A 25,841-nucleotide genomic window follows, 5' to 3' on the forward strand; every position below is an offset into this window, starting at 1 on the left:
CGGATGCATCCGAAGAAGTGGGCTGTAGTCCACGAAAGCTTATGCTCTAATAAATTTGTTAGTCTCTAAGGTGCCACAAGTACTCCTGTTCTTCTTTTTTTGAAGATAAAAGTTCCAACTCATGAATGAAAAATCACGGAATCAGTTAGATTTCCAATATTTACCTCAAATTCTGAGGTTTGGGTCAGTTAGCTGCATTAAGGCTCAGTGACAATAATTCACCTCTGATGAACTAATCGTCCAGCAGACATTAATTGCTAGACCGACAGATACAAAAGATGACAATCCTGATTGCTTGAGAGGTGAGCAATAGCTTTATTCTGGATTGTAACTTCATCTCCCCTTTGGAAAGTTAATTCATCCTTTTTAAACTCAGCCATAATAGATCAACTTATGAAGGAAACAATAAGTAGATACTGATTTCTGTTAAAACGAACATTAAGATTTGTCACTGTTCATACTTTGCTTCAGTAAATATCCACCTCACAAATCAGTGAACCGTGAAATCAAGAGATTAAAATCTTATACTGGAACTTTCTAATGAAGTTTGTTTTACAATGATCAGACTGTTGGACAGATATTGCGTAGCTGGTGCATTCCATAATAGATTAAACAAAGACAAGGACACCAGAGTCAAACAAATTTGAAAGTTTATAAATAGATTTTAAAATGATTCCTTGTCCTCCAATTATCTCCCTTCCTCAAATGCACTTCTATGAGAAATATTGTCCTCTGCTAACACCACAACTAATCCTGTCTTTAAGACTACAGGGTAAGTTTCCCAGTCAAAAAGTCATCTATTCTGCCATCGATTTGAGAATTGAAGGAGTAAAAGTATATTTCAAATAACTGATTTTTTGAAGCTGGAAGCAACAGTTTCAAAGGGAAGAACGGCACTTTGTAGAGAACAATCCTGCACTTGACTGGATAATAGAAGTCTTGTCCATCTCTAACTTTTGATCTATCTCTATATATTTCATCTCTTTGGGTTTTAAATATGATTGTATATTAATGTTATTTACTTAATGCCAGATGGTCAAAAATTTGTTGTGCTCCTGATGCATATCTGTTTTAGTTAAACAATATTTTCAAAATTCTGGGCAAATAATTGGATTCACAAGCCATTTTCGAAGCAGTTTTGGAGATGTTTGGGTAGGATTAAATGATTTGTTCATCTCCCAAAATTGGAAGAGTGAGTGGAGCTCTGAATACAGTCTGGTAAAGAAAATATTAAAAACAAGATCATGGGCCACTTCCATCTTGGACAAAGGCAACAACACTCAAGCATGTGCTTAAGTGCTTTCCTGAAGGCCTGTTTGCATACAGCAAACCAATGTGGATAACTGGTTCGCCCCCACAATGAGGGCCACTCAGATTAAGATGCAAAATGTGAGTAAAGGGAGCACAATCCAGCCTTTTATAAACATGCATTTACCGCATTAATTCCTTTTTTCCAGGTCCACTCTGGCAAAGGAGGACAGCAGGAGAGTATGAACAGTTACTTGACTTTCCCTCATCTTAAGCTTTTTGATTTGCTGAGACAATACGCCATTACAGTTGTAGTTTTAAAAGTTAAGTATGAGCCTGACGTTAATGTAGCATGTGAGCCAGAGCCACTGCATCAGACATTTTATTTTTTAATTTTTCAATCCTTGCTAGCCTGTGCTATGTACATTTCAAAGAAGCTCGATCATCCATCACCACATGACTACTTGCAACGAGTAAAGTTTACTCACATGAATAAATGTGGGTGAGGGGTAGTGGGGGGGAGGGAATCGGGCCCTTAGCAGAAAACTCTGTGGCAAGTTTAAATCCAACCCTCTCCGATCAAAACTTTCAATATACTCCCCTGCACTTTAAACAGAAGTAGGATAGGATTTAGTTTCCCAGATAAGAAAAAAGATTGCTAAGCCATGCCAGCTAATTAACGGATTTTTTTTTAACTAGGCTATTTAAACAAAAAACAACACACACAATCTACATCTTTTATGTGTCCCTTTAATAAAATACATTTGCATAGTTATCTTACAGGTTTTTTTTAAGAACAAAGATGAACAATTTTCTCATGCCAAGCATATCCTGCATTTGCATGATCTTAATGTGTATCCCCAACTATTAATACTACAGCTTGAAAAGAACAACAAAAATATTTCAAGGCAACACACACTATTATGTAACAGTTTAATGGTTCCATTACATTAAAGTGTCATTATGCTATAGCAGCAGTCAGCACCGCTATCGGCAAGGGTCTGTCAGCATTCCTATAACAGACTCCTATTTACAAGAGTTTATAACCTCACTGGAAAAAAGTCACTCTGGGATCCACTTTGGTGAACAAAGCCTTGGGCTCAGGGAAATTATTCACTCATTGCTAGGGACAATTTCAATGATTATTAGAAGGCAGAATTTTTTACAAATTGAATTTCTACCTTTTTATGCTCAGAGAGGTAATAAAAAACTATTAATACTTAGCATTTATATAGTGCTACACATGCCTTCAAAGTGCTTCACAAGCATTAACTATTCATACATCTATCCCTGCAACTGGATCCATCCTGGGCTGTGAGAGAGTGCAGGGGATTGACCTGTCTGGATCTGACTGCAAGATAAAGAACTTAGCTTTGAAAGTAACATTTGCAAACTAGACTCTTACAGAATTTGGAAACATTTCGATATCAGATACTGTGCAGGTACAGTAACATTTCTGTTCCTGGCCCTTCTATCACTAGAGGAGTCTCCCCAATTCCAGTGTCACCCTTGTGGAGCTCCACATCATGCCATCCTCCTTTGTGTCAGGAGGGACTGGACCCTTTATAACTAATTTTCTTAAATGGCTAGAATGGTGGCTGAACCTATACGTCTCTCCAAGCTTGTGCCTGAGAGAGACTGGATCAGTGTAGCCACTGAGATGCTAACATAGTTGTAAGCATCAAAATTAAACCCACATAAGCAGGGAAATTCACTTTTAAAGCTAAAATTGCTTTAGACTAAGCTGCTCCCATCTACATACCTGTATGGATACAGCAGGGTTCTTTAAAATCCTGCCTTAAAATAAGTATTCTGCACAGCCTCTTCTTATCCACAATCTAAAGTGTGTATTAAAAAAATCCTTCTGTACTATTATGTGACCAGACCACATAGTTATCTGGTGCATCATGTCTAACCTGAAAAATCTGTCTGATAAACACTGTGAGAGAGGGACTGTGGCCTTTTCCATTTTTTACAGTGCGGAGCTCACTGATGGTGCTCAAATAACACTGCTCTATGCAGTGCAGTTGTAGCCGTGTCGGTCCCAGGATATTAGAGAGACAAGGTGGAGAGGTGATATCTGTTTGTGAAGAGAGAGAAGCTTTGGAACTCTTTGTGGCTCAAATGATTGTTTCTCTCACCAACAGAAGTTGGTCCAACAAAAGATATTACCTCACCCACCTTGACTCTCAAATAACACTACAACATTTAATTACAACAGGGAAAGCCCATGGCAGCATGTCTCTGAACTCAGTTCTAGCACCTGTAAGTTCAAACTGAATGCAGCCGTTTGTGTTTTAATTGTGAATGCTTACTTCCAGCTATGGGTTTACATGGGTCAAACCATAGAGATATAGAACACTATCCCTAATATTCAACTGCAGCCGTGTATAAGTGGGTAAAGCATTATTTATTGCTGAAAAATACCATAATATTATTTCCCAGCACATACTAGACAGAGCATGACTTTATTTAATTATGTTTCTTTTTACTGAGGTCTTTTACTAACTTGGCAATTAAGGCAACAATTTTATTGGCTATTAGGGACGTATCTCTGGCCCAAACTCTCTGGGTAAATAGCGCCTTGAATTTTGAATTTTTGAAAGCGGATGGGTCCCAAAGACACCCAGATATTAGCCTACAATAAGTAACAATTTAATATGACTATTGTACCATAGCAGCACACTTCTGCCTGTATTAAACAGATCTGCAAAATCAGAAAATTAAGAGAAGGCAATACAGGGCAATTAGCACATTTTAACCGAAACAGCTTTAGCTAAAAATCTAATTTCAACATGAAAAAGACATTAAGTCAGCTAGAACATTGCTATTTGAGCAATTAATTAGCAGATTCTTTGCCTCTAATTAAAGTTAATTCATTCGATAACAGAATATTAATTGAGATAAAATACAACTGGAATAAAAATTCATTTATAGTTTGATGTAGGCACCTTACTGTAATTTGTATTGCACAAAATATATCTCTCTGACCTAAGGGACACATATACATTACTTGATAAAGTATATTAAATACATAATATTTCACTCCTTTTATAGAACTTTTGGAAGAAGGCTTTTAAATCTCTGCAATTGTATTAACACTTTTTCCTGATAGTACCTCACAACATTCATATATATTGTAAACTTACAGTAGTTTGTAAACAATTTCAGATTGCATAATCCACATGTTTGTTATTTCAGTCCCAAATTCAGGATGCAAACTGAATTTAATACTGCATCTGCTAGAAATTCTCTTTGTGTCATATGGATCATAGAACTGTTTTATTAGATGAATGGTCTGCCATTAAATAGACCCTTTCATTTTAAAAGCAACTAAAGGAAATCTATATACTAGCTTTTTTTCCCTTTTAAAGTAATTCACGGCTGCTAAACGATGCAAGATTTATAGCCCTGGAGACAGAAGTCCTGATTTTATCCACATAACAGAGACAGCATGGGCAGTACAAGTTTATCTACAACACTCTGCCACTCTGTCCTTCAAACTCTGACCTGGAAAAGCTACCTCTGAGCCAGAAGAACAGATGGTTCAGTTTCCAAGACCGCTTAAATCCTTGGCCTTCCTCTTTCAGCTGACAAGGGTGTCTGTCTACCAGTGACTTTTCTGGTGGTGGCATATATTATTGTGAACACTTGTATAGGAGGAATTTTACTGAGACCACCAATTCATTTTGTAATAGGAACAAAAACAGTTTTCAGATGCCAAAGACTTTCATTCACTATTGACCTGGGCCAGATACGAACTGGTGTCCTAGAGATGAAAGGCTCTGTATCCAATTATCAGTCTTCAGAGCCATTCAGTCCTGTACCAGAACTCTTAATAAAAAAAAAAAAAAAAAAAAAAAAAAGAGGGCAGATAGGTGAGTCTGACAGTGCAGAGGCAGCATGGCACCCATTGTAGTAAGACTAGAGGATGCTGTTCACCAAAACCGATGACAAGTGTGTTACAATGGTAAAATGTTTGAGGGAAGGTGGTGGCCAAGGGATAGGACACATCCACCCAAAGCAACTTGCAGGCCAGCTCAAAAATTATATTAGCCTATTTTCCCTTTGCCTTGAGAAAATGTCCAATAGTGCTACTGTGATGAGATGAGAGAAGAAAACAAAATGAAAGCATTCCACCTCTAAACTCCTCTCCTCACAAAAAGGCCATTTGGAAGGCTTGACTGCATCAGACAAAACAGTTCTATGATCTAAAACCTAAATCCCATGGCATACTTGTAGTCACAGTGGCACTCTGTAATGTAGAAAGGTAGGCCAGGTTTTATTTTTTGGATGAATCATATATGTTGGCAATTTAAAAAGCTCACTGTGTACAGGATTAAACTAGTCTATCAGAGCAGTAATCAGCAAACATTTTAATTCTGCAAAGTATGCACAGGTTACACATTACAAGAAGATATCTGCCCATATAAAACAGCTCAGCTAACTTGTGCAAATAGTGGGTCTTTGTGTGTCTGAAATCCCACCACACAGGGGATACCTTGATATGCATGCTAATGATCTATGATTATCAATAAGAAAAGGAAAAAAACACTAGAGGAAACCAGAGTGGACAGCAGTGAAAGCCACACAAAGACCCACTATCCTTTCTGGTTTTACAAATTATTTGTAACAGTAGATTATAAAATACAAAAAACTAATTCTCGTGTGGATCTAACATTCAACGAAGCAAATGGATTGTGTCAGATATTTGAGCAGGGCTGTCCACCCTGCCTCCACGCTATAGTCAAACTTGGATAGTGGGTCTCTGAGGTGCTTTCACACTGGAAGACAACATTGGGTCCTAAAAAAAAAAATGAAGGATAAAATGAACACAAACACAAATCTGAAGAGTGAAACATGAGTACTAAGGACAAAAGAAGACAGAATAACACTGAAAGGTTAGAAAGGAATGACTAACATTCAACTTTCCTAAAATAAAACATCATACCCTTTCTATTCTCTATTATGTAAGCATACATCAGCAATTATTTGTGCCTAAAAATAATTTTAACATCAACCAGCCATCACAGATGCTCACCAATACACTGCAGCTAATTCAATCACAAAAAACCCCAAAACCCTTTCTCATGACAGATTTAAAGGTGCATTACTAATTAAGATATGCGGACCTATAACACAATGGGTGAAATCCGGGCTTCAATGAAGTCAATGGCAAAACTCCCACTGACTTCAAGGGAGCCAGGATTTTACCTACAAGATTAATAGCAAGACATTACTGCTCCACTTTCTAAACGGTTTGGAAAATATTTGCTCAGATTTAGACATGGTTACAAATAAAATTAACTTGCTGATGCTGGTCAGTGGCCCATGTGAAATGAAACTTGGTTGCCTACTGAATACATGTCCATGTCACAAAGTACCATTTCAATCTGCACAATTGTTGGAAGTCTCATTTTAGAAGCCAAGGACTTCATGGGCATAAAGGATGTACTACTCTCACTCCCAGCTGATATGTTAAGCTTCCATGGGGAAATTATGAATTATTTTGTGTAAGAATAATACACAAGCATGCCATTAAATATTATCATAAACAAAGGGTTGTGAATATTCCTTTAATTGTATCTATAAATACACTATTTTAATTACATATTGAAAAATCCTCTTTACTGAAAGAAGATTCACTCTTCACCCAATTTAGATCAATTTTGTGCAAATATTAGGATGAGGGCTATTGAAATGTCATCACAATACAAGGAACTCCTCTGCCACCACCACCACAATCGCTTTCAACTTGGCTCTCAAATATTTAATTCTGCAGGTCACTAAGAATGGATCTGATTAGTAATGGTGGCTCATGGACCACAGTTTGAAAATCAGGGAGATAATACACTAGGATCTTCACCTGCTGCTGTAAAATGTCCTTTGTGTGAGTCAGATTTGCTTACCCACTTTCAAATACCATCACTTTCCACTGACTATAACAGACACCAGGAGAAAAATGAAAGGAAACATTCAGGTTACAATACTTAAACTGGCAATTCAATTCCTAAATTTGTCTTTAAAATATATACTAGACTTCTCAAGCTGTGTTCACTTCTTTGAGGTTTTAATTTCCAAACAGGTCCTGGGCACACTGCATCAAACAAATTCTGTGGAAAGACTCCCCTACTGATTTCTACAACACACTTATGCTAGTTTCTGCAGCCGATTTAAATAAGTACAAGACGCTTATTTTAAAGAAAGCCAATTATGCAGTTGGTAAATTATATATATTTAAAACTGTTGTGATTTTCTTCATTTTTAATTCTCCCTCAGTGTTCTTCTTCCAATTACACACTACAGACATCAGGGGGTTGATATAGAATTCCCCTTCTTTGTACAGCCCTTTGCAATTTTTATATAATTGAAATATAACACTAACTTGAAAAAAATAGCTGGATTTTCAAAATGAGGTTTGCACATATGCCTGCAAGTGTGTGTGCACTTAAGTTACCCTTGCAATACCTGATGTGTGCAGGCACATTTGGTAGGTGCACACATAGCAAGTTAGATGCTTAGCTGACCACGTGTTTAAACACATGATTTGCATGGTCACATCAGGAATGTGTATGCTTAAGTTTAGACACATGATTCTTGACACCAGGGATTGAAATCTGGGTCTTTGCAGACAACCACTCAAGACAGAAAAAAATAAAGAGCGCATCCTAAGCAGGAATTAAGAAGAAGTTTTACCTCTCCTCAAGCCCTACTTCCTGTTTCACTTTCCCTTCCCACTTCACTTGGTTCTTTTTCAGACATTAGCACACTGTCAGGTCTATTTCCTTATGCTACCTGAGCAGGGAGTGTTCTTGTGACTATTGCCCTGCCCGAACATTTTGCACCATCCAGTAGTGGAAGAATTTGGAGATTGAAAGTAAACTCCCTAGTCATGGAGCATATGGGGAATAAGGCTACATATTAGTCACAGGTATTTTTAGTAAAAGGTCACAGGCAGTAAACAAAAATTCACAGCCCGTGACCTGTCCATGACTTCTACTATACACCCCTGACTAAATCTTCAGGGGGGGCGCCAGCCCGGGGGTGTCACGGGTGCTTTGGTGGGGGGAGCAGTGGCGCGCAGCCCGGGACCCCTGCTGGTGCTGGGGAGAGAGTGTTGGCAAGTCCAGCACTCCCTACCTGGCTCCGCGACTCCCCGGAAGCGGCAAGATCCCCCTCACTCAGCTCCTAGGTACAGGCATGGCCAGGCAGCTCTGCACACTGCCTCCACCCAGAGTGCTGGCTTCACAGCTCTCATTGGTAGGGAACTGCAGCCAATGGGAGCTGTGGGGGCAGTGCCTGCAGGCAGAGGCAGTGCGCAGAGCTGCCTGGCCTCACCTCCGCCTAGGACCTGAGTGAGGGGGATGTCATCACTTCCGGGGAGCCCTCCAGGTAGAGCACCACCCAGAGCCCACCTCACCCCATCCCATGCCCCAACCGCCTGCCCCTTTCCACACCCAAACTCCTGCTGCTGGGGAACAGGGGTGCGGTGGCTCGAGACTGCCCTAGCAGCAGCTGGTGAGACTGATGCAGGGGCTGCCTGAGCTGCCACCAGGCCAGGCGCAATGGCCGCTAAAAGAAGTCACGGAGGTCATGGAAAGTTATGGAATCCGTGACCTCCGTGACAAATTCACTGCCTTAATTATGGAAGATGTAGTACATCTACACTTATGTCCACAAAAGTGAGAGTTTATAGTAAGTATGATGCTATAACATTAATATTTGTTAAATATGCCCCTTCATGCTTCCTACTAAAAATCCCATTGAAGTTCCATTTCATGCATTTTCCCCTCCTACAAAGTTGGCTATGTCATGTGGTATATGATGTCCAGCAAGTGGCTGTTACCCAACTCAGCTGAAACACACGAAATCACTTTAGCACCAAAAGACTTTGGCTGTAATTTCTGAACATGTACTTCATTCACTTACAGGATTAAGTTCCTGAACCTCAAAACATCAACAGGATTGCTTCTTGAATCAGAAACTTCTTGATAGAGACAACTGGAACAACCAAGCACTAGTGAAAGTGTACACAGCTGATGGTTGCCGACTGCTATTGGTAGACCCTCTCTCATTCACCCACTTCCAACAGAAAATTTTGTCCACGACTGGCAATTGTTTCTGTGGGGGACGCTGGTACTCAAGATCCACATTTGGGAGGAAGCCAACTTAGCGACATGGCAATGAGCAAATAAGAACGGCTTATGTGTCTAATTATGACCCAATTTCAGGACTACTATTGTTGAAATTAATAACATGCAAAAAGATCTTGCACTTACTTCAATACACCCCTCCCTCCCAAACCCACACACTCCACTATGCCACCACTGCAGGACAGCCTCCACTGGAATGAAATATAGGAACTGTTGAATAGTACATATCAACACAAAAACACACTGCAGAGAATGGGAAGTAAAGATCAGTTCATAGCTGAAAGGGACATGGAATTCAGGTAGGTCAAAGGCATTTATCTAAACTGAAACATAATCAGGACACTTGGGCTAACATTTCCATCCTTTGGGGAAATTCCTCAGAATTTTTAATAGTCACAAGTGGTCAGGACTTTGGTTTTATACCTGCCCCAAAGTAATTTAGCAAGTAGTTGGGATTCTGTCTGTATCCAAACAAAAAAACCTCTCAAAGCACCAGATTAATGCCAAACCTGTATCTATTTAAATCAATTTATACTACGTGCTATTAAGATATAGATCCACTCTGAATTCTGAATGCTTTTTCTATGCTGGGACAACTACAAATGGTAGCATTTGCAACACCAGAGGGGAAAGCTTACTTTACTTTTGCCATTTTACAGCAACAGCTGCTGCCCGATCAAGAGAAGAATGGAATTAACCGAAGAGCTAGGGCCCGTTATGTAAAAGAGAAATTAAAACCTGTGATGTGGGACCTTCTGGTGCCAACTAGCAAGTGGCCCGGAGGGGTGCATAGAGTTTTAGAGATCCTCTTGGTCAGATATCTGCATAACAGTTCTCCAAAGCGTGGCATGCAAAGTCAATAGCAAGAGCCAGTAGCCCACTGGTCATCATAATCATTCCGAAATGTACGTACAGATAATATTTAAGGAGTTATGTATCAATATGGGAAATTATGTTCTTAAGGTATTGGAATTAAGGCAGGTCACCAAGAGGTGGCATACTTCAGAAATGTTCCTTTCAGGTAGGAGGCAGCAGATACCGGTCTCGCTGTCTTGTCATTTGTATATTGTATGCCTCACACTGTAGGCCTATTTGCATACTGCGCCAAAGGAAAAAGAAGAGACTGCAAAATCTACGAGCAAGGAAATTCACAGAATGAAACAAACAGCCTGGGGTGTCCTGTTTATGACTAACCACAAGATTGTAAGGATATATCTGGGGGCACAAGGAAACAAACAAGGTCCTTTGCCTAGGAGGCAAGCTGACAGAGTGTCTGTCTCATGAAAGGAGGGCCACAACCCACCCTGGCCGTAAATGTGGCAAGGATTTTGGGTGAGCAATACTCTACAAGACATGAGAGTATCTTGTTAATTAAGTCTAGGCTCTAGAATGCACATTATGATTTTGTTTTACACATAACCATTTGTTTTCAATACTTCTAGTTGCTATTATTTGAATCTTTAGGCTTTGTTAAATACACTTAGATATGTTTACAGTGAAATCACGTATAAGTGCTATGTGTTCAGTGGAGGAATGATCTGAGGTGGAACTGGTGAGCTGGAGTTTGCGGTTTCCTCAGAAGCAGTGAATTTGTGAACACAGAGTGTCCAGTGGAGAAGGACCTGCACATTCCTCAGAGATACTTGGAGGGCTTAATGGTTGGGAGTATAACAATAACTAACTGGCAGAGAAACAGCAGAGCTTGCAAGACGTAGAGGGAGTGCTTGTGCTGCTAATGGCTAGTCGAATTGGTGAGCTGACCCCCCCCCCACCCCCAACAGACATAGACAAGACTTCCTCACGCTAAGGACACTGGTAGTAAGGTACCTCTGGAAAGCGTCACAAAGCCATCAAGGTTTGTTCAAAGCCATTAATACCTTGGTTCCAGATGACAAAACTGATTTCATCATGCTGTCCCTGACCCAGGATGAAAGGCTGAGGGAGTGAAAATTGTAGTGACCTAGCATTGGAATGAGAGGCCAAAGACAGAACTTTTACAGTGCTTGTATGTCAGAAAGAGAACATAATATGTATCCTTCACCTTAACTACACAAATTTGTGCTAGAATTCAGTCTCCAGCTTGCCCCCAAATAATCCACATTTGTTGATCTTGAGGACATGCTGCAAAGCCCATCTCTTTCTGAGGATTTTGAAGAAGCAGGGATGATTTGAGGATTGGGATGGATATATTGTAGGCTGGGATTCACTGGTTAAAGTGGAGATCTTTTTCTTTCCTTTTTATAGTTTGGGGAAGCTGCTGCGCTTATGTTTATTTTTTTTAAGTTGGTATGTTCTTCTAAAGTATTCCAAAGCTGCCTAAAGTCTTATGATAGGTGTTTTTCATATTTTGTAGAAATCCAAAGAAAGAAAAATAATAAAATACAGTAGAACAAGTACATTTGCACTGACAGAGACTCATTGCAAATTACCAAATATTGTGAACAATTTAAAAGCAAGGTTAATGCATCACAGGTGTAATGTTTATTTAGGGGCCTCACAGCAGCACTGCTGCTACTAAACCTTGGCTGGAAAATGGAGCGACAATATTTGTGTGTAGATTTGTCAAGTGGAAGAGAGTGAAGTTATGATGTACTTACACACCCATTAGAAGTCCTAGGGCTCTTAGTTCTAAGCACAAAATAGTTCTAACTACAACAATTGACTGTTAAATCTTAGAAATGCAATGCAAAATGCTTTCAAAAATTATTTCTTACACTGTTGGCTTGGATCAGAGTCTGTGGTCATCTTCACATAGTTTGAAGGAAAGAGACCTGTCACACCACTGATTTCTCCTTGCCACCAATCTGCATCATCTTTGCTCAGTACATTAATGATCTGCCCCTTGGAGAAACTGAGCTCATCTTCATTGTTTGCCGCATAATCATACATTGCTATCACTTGACATACTAGGAAGAAAAAGAATATTCACAACAGGAGTTAGCACAACTTCTAGTATAAGATAAGTCAGTGTTAAGACTGCATAAAGCCCACAGAAAATATCTATAAGACTAAAACCAATTTTAAGGACAAACAAAAAATACCCCAGAAAATTTTATCTTGATGTGGGAGTACAGTTTGACTGCCCTGACTTCCCCTTTTATTAATACTCTGGTCAGTGATAGATTAAATTAACTTTGTTCAATTTCTCTCTCTAGTTCCCAACTTTACAATTCCATCTACTTGGATAGTTAGATGGTTCCCATCACCACAGCAGCTGTTCACCTTCCAAATATTCAAACGTAAAAATAAGTGGAACATCTTTCTCCTCCTTTCTGCCCAGCCTGTCAGAGAAACGGATTAATTAGTTTATAGTGGATATCTGTGTGTGAGAAAAAGGTCTGTGTGTACAAAGAATGTATTGAAAGCTAAGTCTCAGAGAGAGGTTTTGATCATGGATGCCTGTGGAGCTCTTGTACCAATACAGCAGAAGGTAGGGAATTTGCACACTTTGAGGAAGTGGAACCAGGGAAAGCTGTTCTCATCAAGACCTACATAGCCAATCAAAAATCCATGTGGAGTCAAAGCTGCATCTACCCACCCTTAGAAGAAGAATAGTGCACAGTTGTAGGGGTATTGTCAATAACAGCAAAGTTCCCAGAAGTCTTGCTGCCATGTGGAAGCAGGCTCCTCAGAAAGCGGGATATGAACTCTAGGCATAAATCAGGATGTGCAAGATTGCAGTCTACTTTCACTAGTCAGCAAGGCTGAAAACTTCACGGCATTAGGTGAACCTTACAGATTTTTGGATACAGTCTTTCTGCTGTAGGACAGAAATAAAGGGTGTATTCTCAGTGCAATAAGCCACAACATAAGTTGGCACATTCCAGGACAGGAGCCACAGACAGCACTGTTTTAATGAAGAAGTAGTTTGTTAGACTGTATGTTCCTTGGGACAGAGACTGCCCTCTCCTGTATTTGTTCAGAGCCTGGTACAATGATCCCCAATACTGACTGCATCACAAGGGTAATAGGTGGCAATTAATTAGACTATTCCACTATACACAGACTGTTACTTAGAGTAAAGGAAAGAGTTACATAACATTATTCCAAGTTAACTATAAATGAGATTATTTTCCTACCTGAGAGAGCAGCAGGAGTAGTTCTCTCACTGCTTGGACCCAACAATTTAACATGGTTAGCAGGAAACCATCCTTTCTGCCTCTTTTTCCCTCTTGCCTGTACAAAAATATGTTTGAGAATTAAATAGACAACTGACCAGTGCATTGTAATGAGCACCTCACCCGCACAGCTTGCAAACTAAGAGTCACAAAAAACCTGCCTACAAAGTTATTAAGCACTGAATGGCTCTACAAGACAAAAGGTGGTTTACATTTATGCTAAAAGCATATTTGAGTACGGCTGCACTGTAATTTGCTCAGCTGAGTGAGTGGAAAGTTCAAAGTCAAGATTTTCAAAAAGTGATTAATGATTTTGGGTGCTCCACTTGAGACACCTTACAGGGGCCTAATTTTCAAAAAGTGCTGAGCACTTACCTCTGAAAGCAGAGCCTCTATAAAGTGTCTCAGACTGGGTACTCAAAAATGGAGGCATCCGATTTCACTAGTCACTTTTGAAAATCTTGGACTATGAATTTACCACCACTTTCTATCAGATAATAGTGATTGTTATCTAAAAAGCTTGTACAGTGGATTCTTGACTTTTTTTTAAACCTTCACTTTTTCTGTTTAAGACAGGAAGGTTATAGTATGAGCAGAAAACCTCCAAGAGGTAATATTCCTACATTTTGACAGCTTTTCTCACAACATGATGTAAGTGTGTACAAGCAATGATATTATAATACAAAATATGGAAAAATACTCAGTTACTACAATAAAATATTAAATTCAACCAAGCAAGAATTGACAATTGGCTCTCTCAGTTTTCATCTCTCTTCCTACTCCCTCTGGGGTTCCATCCTGAACCAAAGCCAAAACTCCTTTTCTAATACAATGCAAACTACTACTAATTTTCTATACATTTCCTTGCACAGATTATATATTAACTTTTCCATTGCCAATAGCGCCCAACCCCTGTAGAACAGCTAAATGATGGTAAAAGGATACTGTGCTCTTTGAAATTACTACTGTAGGTAGTTTATGAAGCTTGCTTTCAGAACTTTCTGGGTGAAAAACACTCTGTGAATGCAAGGATTTAGAATATACTGCACTAATTTCCCTCCTGCTTTTAAGAGGTCCTACTATTTCATCAGAGGATTGTTACCATTTAATATTTTAACAAAAGTTAGCACTGTTTTATGAGTTAAGTGGTTCTTCTGATGCTAATCGTTACTTTTTATTAACTGCCAACACTGGACCCCTACATTCTGCCAGGGTTACAAAAACTGATGTTCAGTGACAGAAACAGGCCCAGCAATATAGGTTTTAACTTACAGTGTGATGTTCAAGTACAGTTTATATATGGCAAAAAGAACTTAAGAGCTTCTCACTTTTTTAAATTAAAATCACAAAAATTGCTTCCCTCATTCTTCATTCTGTGAAGATTATTTTTTCCTTTAATTACCTGTAACTCTCCTTGCCACCATCCACTAGGGTTTTTCTTCAGAATAAGTATCAGCTGTCCCGGAGCCAGACTAAGCTGTTCTGTCCCTGATGCAGCATACGCTGTAGTCACCTGGGCAATCTCTGAAATAAGAAAAAGACTGGTGAATAATGAACAAATAGAATAAGCTGAAGTTTTGTAAGTTACATCAGACTCACCAGGTTTCTTATTTAGTGCCCCAGTTCTGCCAGCAGTACCAGAACCCTACAATCAAAAGGTACACAATTTTAATTTGCAGTGCTAACAGCAGAATTTACTGCAATTTTCTTTTAATATTCTTCTTTTGCCACAAATAAATTTTTTTATTTTTTTCCCTTTACCAAGCATAATGGTTTGAAAAAAGGCAAATCACTTTCATGACCTAAGCATTTATGCCAGATACACCACCAGAGAGCTACAATTTAATGCGCAAATTTTAGTATGTGAACATACTACCTAGATACAAGACATACAGTGTAACTTCTTGGGTTTTTTTAAGTCCAAATTCTAGCAAAATACAGTAAACGTATACAGACCTTTTTGCTTTAAGTAACAAAACCCAAAACAAAAACTCACATCTTGATCCTTAGGTTTGACATAGTTTGATGGAAAGATTCCTGTTCTGTCAGCAATGCTTCCTGTCCACCATTCTCCATCTTTCTGAGTGACTAGTATTTCTTCTCCTTCAGCAAAAGTCAAATCACCAGGTTCGGAGCTTGTATAGGAATAGAGTGCAACATACTCTGTTCAAACAAACACACACAGAGAAACTGCATTAGTTACAATGAAAAAGTGTTTCAGCTGTAATCAAGAGAGGCCAAACTAAGTTGAATTTTATCAAAACCCTAATACAGTAAATATAACAAGAGGCATGCTAGTCACTTTTTAAAAATCTCTCATATAAGGGTTGCTCAAACAACTTCATAGTATGTACCAACCTTCCCTCTCACTTAAATTGCATCGATCTCACCTCCCATTTGCAATTGTGCAGACTCTCTCTCGGATGTGCATGCACATAACATTTCTGTGACAAATGTAGCAACCACAGGTAACTGCTTTCATGGAAAAGTAATATATTTGTAGTGTCTGAATGTGATTTAGCAGATGGAGATTAGGAGAGTTAGTACTATGTAAACAGTGAGCGCTCTATGGATTATCAGTGGTCCACAGACCACAGTTTAAGAATTGTTACATGTGAGAGATTTCATCTTGGACCCACACTTCAGCACAATCATTTATATTCAGAAAAGCCATAAGAGGAAATACTCCATACACATGGTGAACTCCATAATATCTGATTATCATGGTAGAGCTCAAAAGCCCAAGTGACTTTTCTAAGCATAGTCTACACACATTCTGAATAATCTGAAAGGGTGGGAAAATGGGTAAATACATATCAAATTTAAAAGTTTAGAGATTGTTTCTCACAAATTATTTTTCCCATTTGAACTTATACTTTCTCCACTTAAATTCATAAAAGGAAAAAACCAATACACTTAAGAATCTAAAAAGCACATGTGACTGTATCAGATCTCTATAACAAACAGTCACAGATCTGATCAAGGTATAATTATATGCATATTCATTATTAATTTACATGCTATTAAACAGAAATTAGTTTTATAATTTTGTAACTGACATTATAATTGCATGCTTACCCTCTCCAATGGTATAAGATGGTGTACTAGGCTTCTTGTTTACAGCTGCATAAATAGTTTCGGGTCTACAGATATAAAGATCGAAGTGATTTAGTCGGCTGGTTTAACAAAACGTTCTTCAATTCGTGATAAAGATTTAGTACAATGTAATTTTCGTATTCTTTGAGAGACGAAAAATTGCAGCCAAGCATTATTTCATTCTCAATTGGCAGATATTTCTAATGCTGTTGTCCCCATTACATTTTTTAATTAAGCTGTTGCAAGTGGTCACTAACAATACTGCAATATCTCCTAAATATCACATAGGCCATGCTTAAGGAATATCAGAAATACTGCAATAACATTAATCATTAGCAAAAGCTAAACAGTTAAACATTTATTGGGGATCAAGACAGGTTTATCCTAAGAGCAAAAAATATGACTTCAATTAATCATATGGAAGACTCCTAATTTAAGCTACAGGGCTTGGAAAACAGACGCAAATTGTGGTGATCAAGACATATACAAAATGTTTATTTTAGGTGTAACAACTTGACATTTATTTAAAATTCGCCTTATTGTAGAAGATCACAAAAAACTTTAAGTCATGTATGTGCAAAGATCACTTCAACCACCAACCTGTAATCACCTCTATATTGGAATGAAGCAGCCATTCCAAGGCAGCAGCACTACTCAGATTTTCAGCAATTAACTGTTAGCTTGAATACTAGGACAGTCTGGCATTACTTTTGCCAGCTAGGAAAAACACCACTATTTCTTCAAGATGTGCCACAGGAGTTTATAATGATTAATGGCAAAGACATCTCAATTTTGTACATCATATAAAAGTTAACACCTCTAGCAGCGGAGTGCCAGCTGAGATACTGAATCAAGAGGAAGAAGCATGTCACCTGTTGAATAACCACACACCACTTTTTTCTAGCACCCAGCTTGAAAGATCTCCCATCTACTGAGCAGGCCCAACATTACTTAGCTTGTGAAAGCTGATTAAATTACAGCCCACGATGGCATGGTGCAGGTCATACATGCTATTTAGTCCCCATAATTTAAAGTATCCCCATGTTTTTTACTCTATTTTCAGCTGTTGAATACAAAAATACCAACAGTCTCACTTACTCCTCTCGTTTGTTTTCATTTCCAGGCAAGATCTTGACATAAGATTTAGGAAACCATCCCCTTCCTCCATGCACTTCTCCAAACCACCAGTTTTCCTGCTTCTCCAGCACAGTAATTATATCGTTTTTTGAAAAGTTCAAGTGGTTATCTTTTTTTGCAGTCCAGGAGCAAAGTGCCTGTGCTTTTAAATTCTCCACAGCTTGTCCCTGTTCAAGTAAAAATACAGATATTAATCAGCTTTAGTACATATTACTTATGCAAGTTTCAAAAATCGCCTCTTGTACTCTAGGTGTGTTCATTCCTAAATGCCAGTTGAATGACTTGCTGTCTTGACCGCAGTATTTTGCACTGCCATATGTGGTATGTGGACTCCAGAGTAGTCTCTCGACTCTGCTTCCTACTGGCCAATTAAGTTAGAAATGTTGGAGGGCAGGTCTTCACTACTCACCCACTACCCACCGTCTCATCTAGACGTGGATAAATCGATCCCCGAACACACTCCCCGTTGACTCCGGAACTCCCAGCTCGCAAGAGGCAGAAGCGGAGTCGATGGGGGAGTGGCAGCGGTCGACTTGCCGCCGTCCTCACGGCCAGGTAAATCGACCTAAGATACGCCGACTTCAGCTACGCTATTCGCGTAGCTGAAGTCGGCGTATCTTAGGTCAACACCCCACCCACCCCAGTGTAGACCAGGGCTTAGACATGTATCTGGTTCTACAAAACAACACTGGCTGCAGTGTCAGCAAAAATATGCAATGCTTCTAAGAGTAGCTCTGGAAGGGCCCACACATTGGTTGTCTTCTGCCTGGAGGTAAAATATACCTTTTGGTAGGAAGAAGGAAAAGTACATACAAATAGTGGTCCTCAAATGGCTAGGTAGGGAAATCTGAAAGATCATCTTGAGGCCCAAACTGATGCGATAAACACATACTTACCTATTAGGTTCCTCCACACACTGCAGCTACTATCCTTACAAAATCCCAAAGTTGAAAGAAATTAACCCAGAGTAACACAATACAGTGAAAGAAAAAAATGGTTACTTACCTTCTCGTAACTCTTGTTTTTCAAGATGTGTTGTTCATGTCCATTCCAATCAGGTGTGTATGCGCGTGCACGGGAGCCGTAAGATTTTTCCCCTAGCAGCATCCGTTGAGTCGGCCTGGGTGCTCTCTGGAGTTATGCCTTCATGGCGCTCAATATAGAGCCTGCCGACCCGCCACCCCCTCATTTGCTTCTTACTGGCTATTCCGACAGCGGGGTAAGTGGGTGGATATTGGAATGGATATGAACAACATATCTCGAAGAACAACAGTTACGAGAAGGTAAGTAACTGTTTTTCCTTCTCTGAGTGTTTGTTCATGTCAATTCTGATCAGGTGACTCAAGCCCAAGTTCCAGAGGAGGGGTCAGAGTTCTGATGTCCAGTGTCTGGAGCACTACTCTACCAAAGGCTGCGTTGTCTCTGGCCTGCTGAGACTTCGCTCAGGGCCCAGAACCTTGCTTCCGGAAGGAATACCCTGGCCTTTGTCTAATCCACTACTGCCCATATAAATTCTATTCACTGAACCAGGGACAGTATAGATTTCCCCACGTTCAGAAGGCCCAGTTCGTCTGACATCGTTCTTATGAAGTTGACTTGTGCCTCCACTTGAGCCCTGGAGTGGCCCTTGATTAGCCAGTCATCGATGTGTGGGAACACCTGCACTTGTCCCCTGTGCAGGAACGTGGCCATGACTGCCATGCACTTGGTAGATACTCGAGGTGCCACTGACAGGCCGAACAGGAGGACTGTGAACTGGTAGTGGTTTTCGCTCACCACAACCCTGAGATATCTTCTGTGGGATGGTGTAATTGCTATATGAAAGTACGCATCCTTCAAGTCGAGGGTGGCAATTCCGGTCCCCTGGTTCCAGGGAAGAGTGATGGAGACCAAAGAGACCATGCGGAACTTGAATTTCTTCATAAACTTGTTGAGCTCTTGCAGGTCTAGGATGGGCCTGAGCCCACCTTTGGCTTTTGGTATTAGTAAATACCGGGAATAGAAGCCCTTGCCCTTTAGCTCCTGAGGAACCTCTTCCACTGCCCCTAGCGATAGGAGTGAATGCACCTCCTGTATAAGTAGTTGCTCGTGAGGGGGTCCCTGAAGAGGAATGGGGAAGGGAGTGGTGCCGTGGGGAGCTCTGGGGATGGTGAGCACCACGACGTCATAGCCTGCTTTCCCCTTGGGATGGGATGGTGCCGGCGATTTATCCCTCCTTGGAGGGAAAAACGGCGCCATACCGCGCAACAAGTCCTGTGCTGCCGCGAATGCCTCCGCAGTCAATGGGAGCTGCAGCTGTTGGCTCCTGCGGCTGGCGAGTGGGGAGGATCTGGACTCAACTGCACCACCACCGAGGCAGGAGTCGACGTGACCCTAGTGGGTGAAGGAGCCGAGGGGTGTGGCCCAACAAGTGGCTGGCTCCTTGTACTTGGCCGGGAGAGAGTGGCCCCTCTCCGGTCTCCTTTTCTTTTGTGGTACCAGCGATTGCGACTGGTGCCTGCCCACAGCCTGTCCATGGGAGGAGCCGTGACAGTGCCGAGAGTCTCAAGATGAGTTTTCTTGGCACTGGTTCCCCTGTAGATGGTGCTGGGGCGCTCCGCACCGAGGAGGTGATGCTAGATGCAGGATCCCCCAATCCACAGTCTGACTGGGGCCGGAGCGCAGCCTCCATAAAAAGGACTTTAAGACATTGGTCTCTGTCTTTCAAAGTCCTAGGGCAAAATCCGCGACAGATCTTGCACCGCTCTTCCTGGTGGCTCTCCCCTAGGCACCTTAGGCACAAAGTGTGCGGGTCACTTTTAGGCATGCGCTTGCCACAGGTCTCGCAAGTTTTAAAGCCCAGGGATTGCAGCATACCATGGCACCAAGTGCGTTGGGGGGAGGGGAACCCCAAAGAAAACTTAACGCTAACTAGATCTACACTACAAGTACTAATAACTAACACCAACGGTATCAAGAACTATATACAACGGATACTGTGAATGGCGCTTGCCAAGACAAGAGCTAAATGACATTCCAGCTAACCGTCACTGGCTGTAAGAAGGAACTGAGGGGCTGGCGGGTCAGCAGGGCTCTATATTGAGCGCCATGAAGGTGCGACTCAAGGGGGCGCCCAGGCTTACCTGACAGATGCTGCTAGGGGAAAAATCTTTCTGCTGTTATGCATGCGTGCCCGCACATACCTGATTGGAATTGACATAAACAAGCCCTCAAAGAAGAAGAAAGAGTTTAAGGACCAGAGCCTCAGGTAGTGTAAATTAACATAGTTCCACAGACTGCAGTAGAGGTAAGCCAATTCACACTAACCGGGAATTTGGCTTAGTGTCTAGATCAGGGGTGGGCAAATTTTTTGGCCTAAGGGCTACATTGGGGAATAGAAATTGTATGGCAGGCCATGAATGCTCACAAAATTGGGGTTGGGGTGTAGGAGGGGGTGAGGGCTCTGATTGGGGGTGCAGGCTCTGGAGTGGCGATGAGAGGTTTGAGGTGCAGGAGGGTGCTCCGGGCTGGGATTGAGGGGTTTGGAGACCATGAGGGGGATCAGAGCTGGGGCAGGCGACTGGGGCACGGGGAGAAGCTCAGGGGTGCAGGCTCCGAGTGGCACTTACCTCAAGTGGCTTCCAGAAGCAGTGACATGTCCCTTCTCTGGCTCGTAGGCCCTCAGAGTGAGGCCATGGCGCGGCTTCTGGGAGCTGCGTGGTGTGGCCCCCGACCTGGCGCCCCGGTTGGAGTGCCGGAGCAAGGCTGAAACGCATGGTGCGGCCCCGACCCAGCTCCCCATGGGAGCTCATGGGCTGGCTTAAACCAGCTCGCAGGCAGGGCTGCAGTTTGCCCACCCCTGGTCTAGATCACTGCAGTGAATTGTTAGAAAAAGTGTAACTCATCTATACAAAAGTATTTCAGTATTGTTAACATGAACTTAAAATACATAAAATTCTCACCAACATACCTGTCCATGAACAGGAGAAACAGATCCTGGGGACACAGTACGAGTAAAAGCGGATTTTTTCTGCCATGTTGTGTTAACAGTTAGGCTTGAGAAAGGTACGTTTTGGTAATCAGTGTCTTCTGATGATCTACTTGGTGAAAGTGGTCTGCAAATTTAGCACAAGCACAATTTTTCTTAGAAAGTACATTAGCAAGACCTACTACTTCTTACATATGCAAAATGCATGTGCTGCCCAGTGCAACTCAGAAGATCAAAGTTTAACTCGCTGTATTATAGGTCTTCCTCATATAGTCACTATAATAAATTTTCTGCATTTAATTTACAGTAATCCATAATGCTATTACATAACATATTGTATTTTATCCAAAATTAGAACCGTCAATAAATAAACTTACTCTGGAGGAGCTGAGGTAGTAGACAAAAATACTGTAGGAGGAAGTAAGGCCCTTTTAGGAGATAAAGCTTTTTCACTTTCTGATATTTTTTCTACATAGTTGCATGGAAACCAGCCAAAATGACCTTGAAAGCTCCCATATAGCCAACCAGGCTCTCCCACGGTTTTCTCATCAACCTGGGGGGAAAAAGCAAACCAAAAATATGAGATAAAATATTTGCTGTCAGCACATGCTACAATTCTATGAATTTAACTGGAAAAGTTGTGATCACAAGGATCAGACCTCATCAACTGCATTGTCATCCCATTTAAAATTTAGTTTAAAAAAAAACAACTAAGAATCCCATTGCCTAATAACATACTGTCCCAAGCTATATGACAAGGCTATTTGCTCTTATAAAGTGCGTAATTACTTTTTAAATGGGAAAAAGGATAAACTGCTGGTTTTGTATTATAATGCACCCTTAGGGACATATTTACAGTTTTATTTAAAGGCTAAAGAGGACATAACATGCCTCTGAAGTTAGTGGAGCTTGTTGGAAAGTTACTAGGATTACTATCATGGTTATCTGTGTTATAGTAAGACCTCAGACCCAAACAACATCAGGATTCCATTGTGCTATGTATGGTAGAAACACAGAGTAAAAAAAAGGGGCTTCAAACAATTTTTTATATACATTAAGTTTCTTCTGGCTAAGATACATAAACAAATGTGTCCATCCAGTGATCGCATCTTAAATTAGACACTATGAAGTTTTTTAATCAAAATATTTTAGGAGTATCTGAAATTATCCAATAAATAGAGTTGCATATTTCTAAAAGCGGGTATCAAAAGTAAAAGAATGCTCAGCTAATTATATCTTGAAACTAACAGATACCTTTCTTACTTCCCTCTCTCATGCAAATATATAACTTAACACCATAAAACCAAAGTCTAATATTCAGAGATTTCAGAATACTGGATTAAATTGCTTTGTTAAGTAGAACTTGTTGGACAGCCTCCACGCACTGCTGGGAGCTGATCGCACGATGGAGGGTTTGGCCGTGGTTCTGACTGACCAGGTCGGGATGGAGAGGAAACGATATGGGAAGTTGAATTGACAGAGCAAGGATATCTGAGAACCAACACTGCTTCATCCATGCTGGAGCAACAAGAATGAGCTTGGCCTGATCCACTTTGAGCTTGAAGATGACCTTGAGGAATGACCGAAATACATGGAAAGGAGTACAGAAGAGTTGACCGCCAGCTGCAGTGGAAGGTGTCAGAGAGGACTGAGGCCCTCGAGAGCAGAACAGTTGACACTTTGTGTTTTCCCTCGTCACAAATAGGTTCATTGCAGGGACATCCCATGTTGCAAAGATGACTTGGCAAACACTCTCCTTCAGGGACCATTCATGACTCAGGGAGAAAACCCTACTGTGAGTCCACGAGATGATTTTGAACCCCTGGAAAATGGAATGCTACCAGGGTGATGTCTCCCTCAATGCAAAAGTGCCACGGATTGATCACCTCCAGGCAGAGTAACCTGGAATGTGCCGCCCTTGTCCCCCTTTGCTTCTTCACGTAGTACATCACAGTAGCATTGTTGGTGAGTATGTGATGTGGTCTCGGAAGGCACAACATGCATTGTGGATGGCCGGAAGTTCCAACACACTGATATGGAGTAAGGCTTCCTGTTCCAACCACAGGCCCTGCAATGAGTCTAGATGCACTCCCCTCCCACCCACCCACAAGGGAAGTGCTAGTAACCACTGACTTAGTTGGAGAGGGCCAAACAAAGGGTATCCCTTGGCACGCAATGCGTGGGAACTCCCACCAGCACAAGGAATCCAGGACTGCTGGAAGAAGGCGAACTGACCTGTCCAGAGAATGCAGGGCAGGGCAGTAAACTGTCCTGAGCTGCATCTGAAGTGGGTGAGGGTACAACCTAGTGAACTGGACCACCTGTGTGCAAACAGACATTAGGCACAACAGGTTCAGATACACATGCACTGTCATGGAAGGCTGAGATTGCAGACTGAGGCAAAACTGCTGAATTGCCTGGAAGCAGTCGGTAGATAGTAACACCTTTGACCTCCTGGAATCTAACAGGGCCCCAAGGAACTTGATTTTTTGAGTGGGAGCCAAGGTTGACTTTGCGGTGTTTAAAACGAGTGCCAACAGTCGAGCAAACTCAACATGGTGTCAATGTGGGTGAGAACCGCCCCTCTAGAGCTGCTCTTCGGCAACCAGTCATTAAGGTAGAGGAAGATGTGGAGTCCCTTCTTCCTGAGATATGCCATAACCACTGCCATGCATTTGGTGAAGACGTGGGGGGCAGAAGAGGGGAGAACTGTATACTGAAAGTGCCGTTCTCTTACCATGAAACGCAGAAACTTCTTGTGGCTCAGCAGAATCACCACATGAAAGTAAGCATCCTGCAGGTCCAGAGCAGTGAACCAGTCATTCTGACACAGGACAGGAAGGATAGCCAATAGAGTGACCATGCGGGATCTCATGACTTGATGAATCTGTAGAGGCTGCAAAGGTTGAGAATGGTTCTCATCCTGCCCTTATATTTCAGTATCAACAAGCACCGGGAGAAAAGCTGTGACCCCAGTGTCCCAGTGCTCCCAACTACAAATACAGCTCAATGAGCAGTATCTCGTGAGAGGGGTCTCTATAGAGGGATGGAGAAGTGGGATGGGAAGGGGGCGTGGAGAGGAACTGGACTGCGTAGCCAGATCTGACAGTGTCTAGAACCTAGCTGTCAGAGGTAATCGAGATCCAAGCATTGTAAAAGTGGGCCAACCTGTCCCCAAAGGGATGGGGGGGGACCGAAGGGATGGAGTAATGACTGGACCACTGCTCAGGACAAAGGACACAAAACGGGTGCTTAGCCTGTGCTGATGGAGATCATGTGGACTGTCTGAAGCCCAAGCCCGACTGCTTCCTATTGTGGAGCCGTTCCTCTTTCTAGAGTAGTCCTGCTGTTTCAGGGGGAAAGGCTGCACAAAGGAATGCTGCGGGTGATACTGTTGCTCCTGCTGCGCACCATTGTGGCGCCTTTGCGTGGACAGCATGTACACTTCCAAGGACCGGAAGATAGCCCTGGAATCCTTGAAGGAGTGGAAAGTGCCTTTAGTCTTGTCCGAGAACAAGACTTAGCCATCAAAGGGCAAGTCCTCAATGGCTTGCTGGATGTCCAGAGTGATCCCAGAGTTTTGCAACCAGGAAGCTTCCTTCATAGTTACTGCCGAGGCCATGACCCTGGCCACAGTGACTGCAATGTCAAAGATGGACTGCAGGAACCATTTTGGCCCCCAAGCAGCATTCCGCAATGAATCATAGAATCATAGAATATCAGGGTTGGAAGGGACCTCAGGAGGTCATCTAGTCCAACCCCCTGCTCAAAGCAGGACCAATCCCCAACTAAATCATCCCAGCCAGGGCTTTGTCAAGCCTGACCTTAAAAACCTCTAAGGAAGGAGACTCCACCACCTCCCTAGGTAACGCATTCCAGTGCTTCACCACCTTCCCAGTGAAATAGTGTTTCCTAATATCCAACCTGGACCTCCCGCACTGCAAATTGAGACCATTGCTCCTTGTTCTGTCATCTGCCACCACTGAGAACAGCCGAGCTCCATCCTCTTTGGAACCCCCCTTCAGGTAGTTGAAGGCTGCTATCAAATTCCCCCTCATTCTTCTCTTCTGGAGACTAAACAATCCCAGTTCCCTCAGCCTCTCCTCATAAGTCATGTGCTCC

The 25,841-nt window shown here is 41.7% G+C and overlaps 1 protein-coding gene across 1 annotated transcript in view; it reads right to left on the bottom strand.

Annotated features, from left to right (window-relative positions):
- ITSN2 (intersectin 2) overlaps nucleotides 1-25,841 on the bottom strand; it is a gene marked incomplete in the record, with an annotated part of 124,643 nt that overhangs the window by 28,902 nt on the left and 69,900 nt on the right. Inside the window, 9 exon segments of the mRNA XM_034766612.1 lie at nucleotides 12,116-12,307; nucleotides 13,481-13,577; nucleotides 14,922-15,043; nucleotides 15,119-15,164; nucleotides 15,516-15,682; nucleotides 16,598-16,662; nucleotides 17,714-17,919; nucleotides 21,702-21,846; nucleotides 22,097-22,272. Of these exon segments, the coding sequence (XP_034622503.1) occupies nucleotides 12,116-12,307; nucleotides 13,481-13,577; nucleotides 14,922-15,043; nucleotides 15,119-15,164; nucleotides 15,516-15,682; nucleotides 16,598-16,662; nucleotides 17,714-17,919; nucleotides 21,702-21,846; nucleotides 22,097-22,272 (1,216 nt within the window).

The sequence above is a fragment of the Trachemys scripta genome, chromosome 3, assembly GCF_013100865.1.
Source record: "Trachemys scripta elegans isolate TJP31775 chromosome 3, CAS_Tse_1.0, whole genome shotgun sequence".
Taxonomy (NCBI): domain Eukaryota; kingdom Metazoa; phylum Chordata; order Testudines; family Emydidae; genus Trachemys; species Trachemys scripta.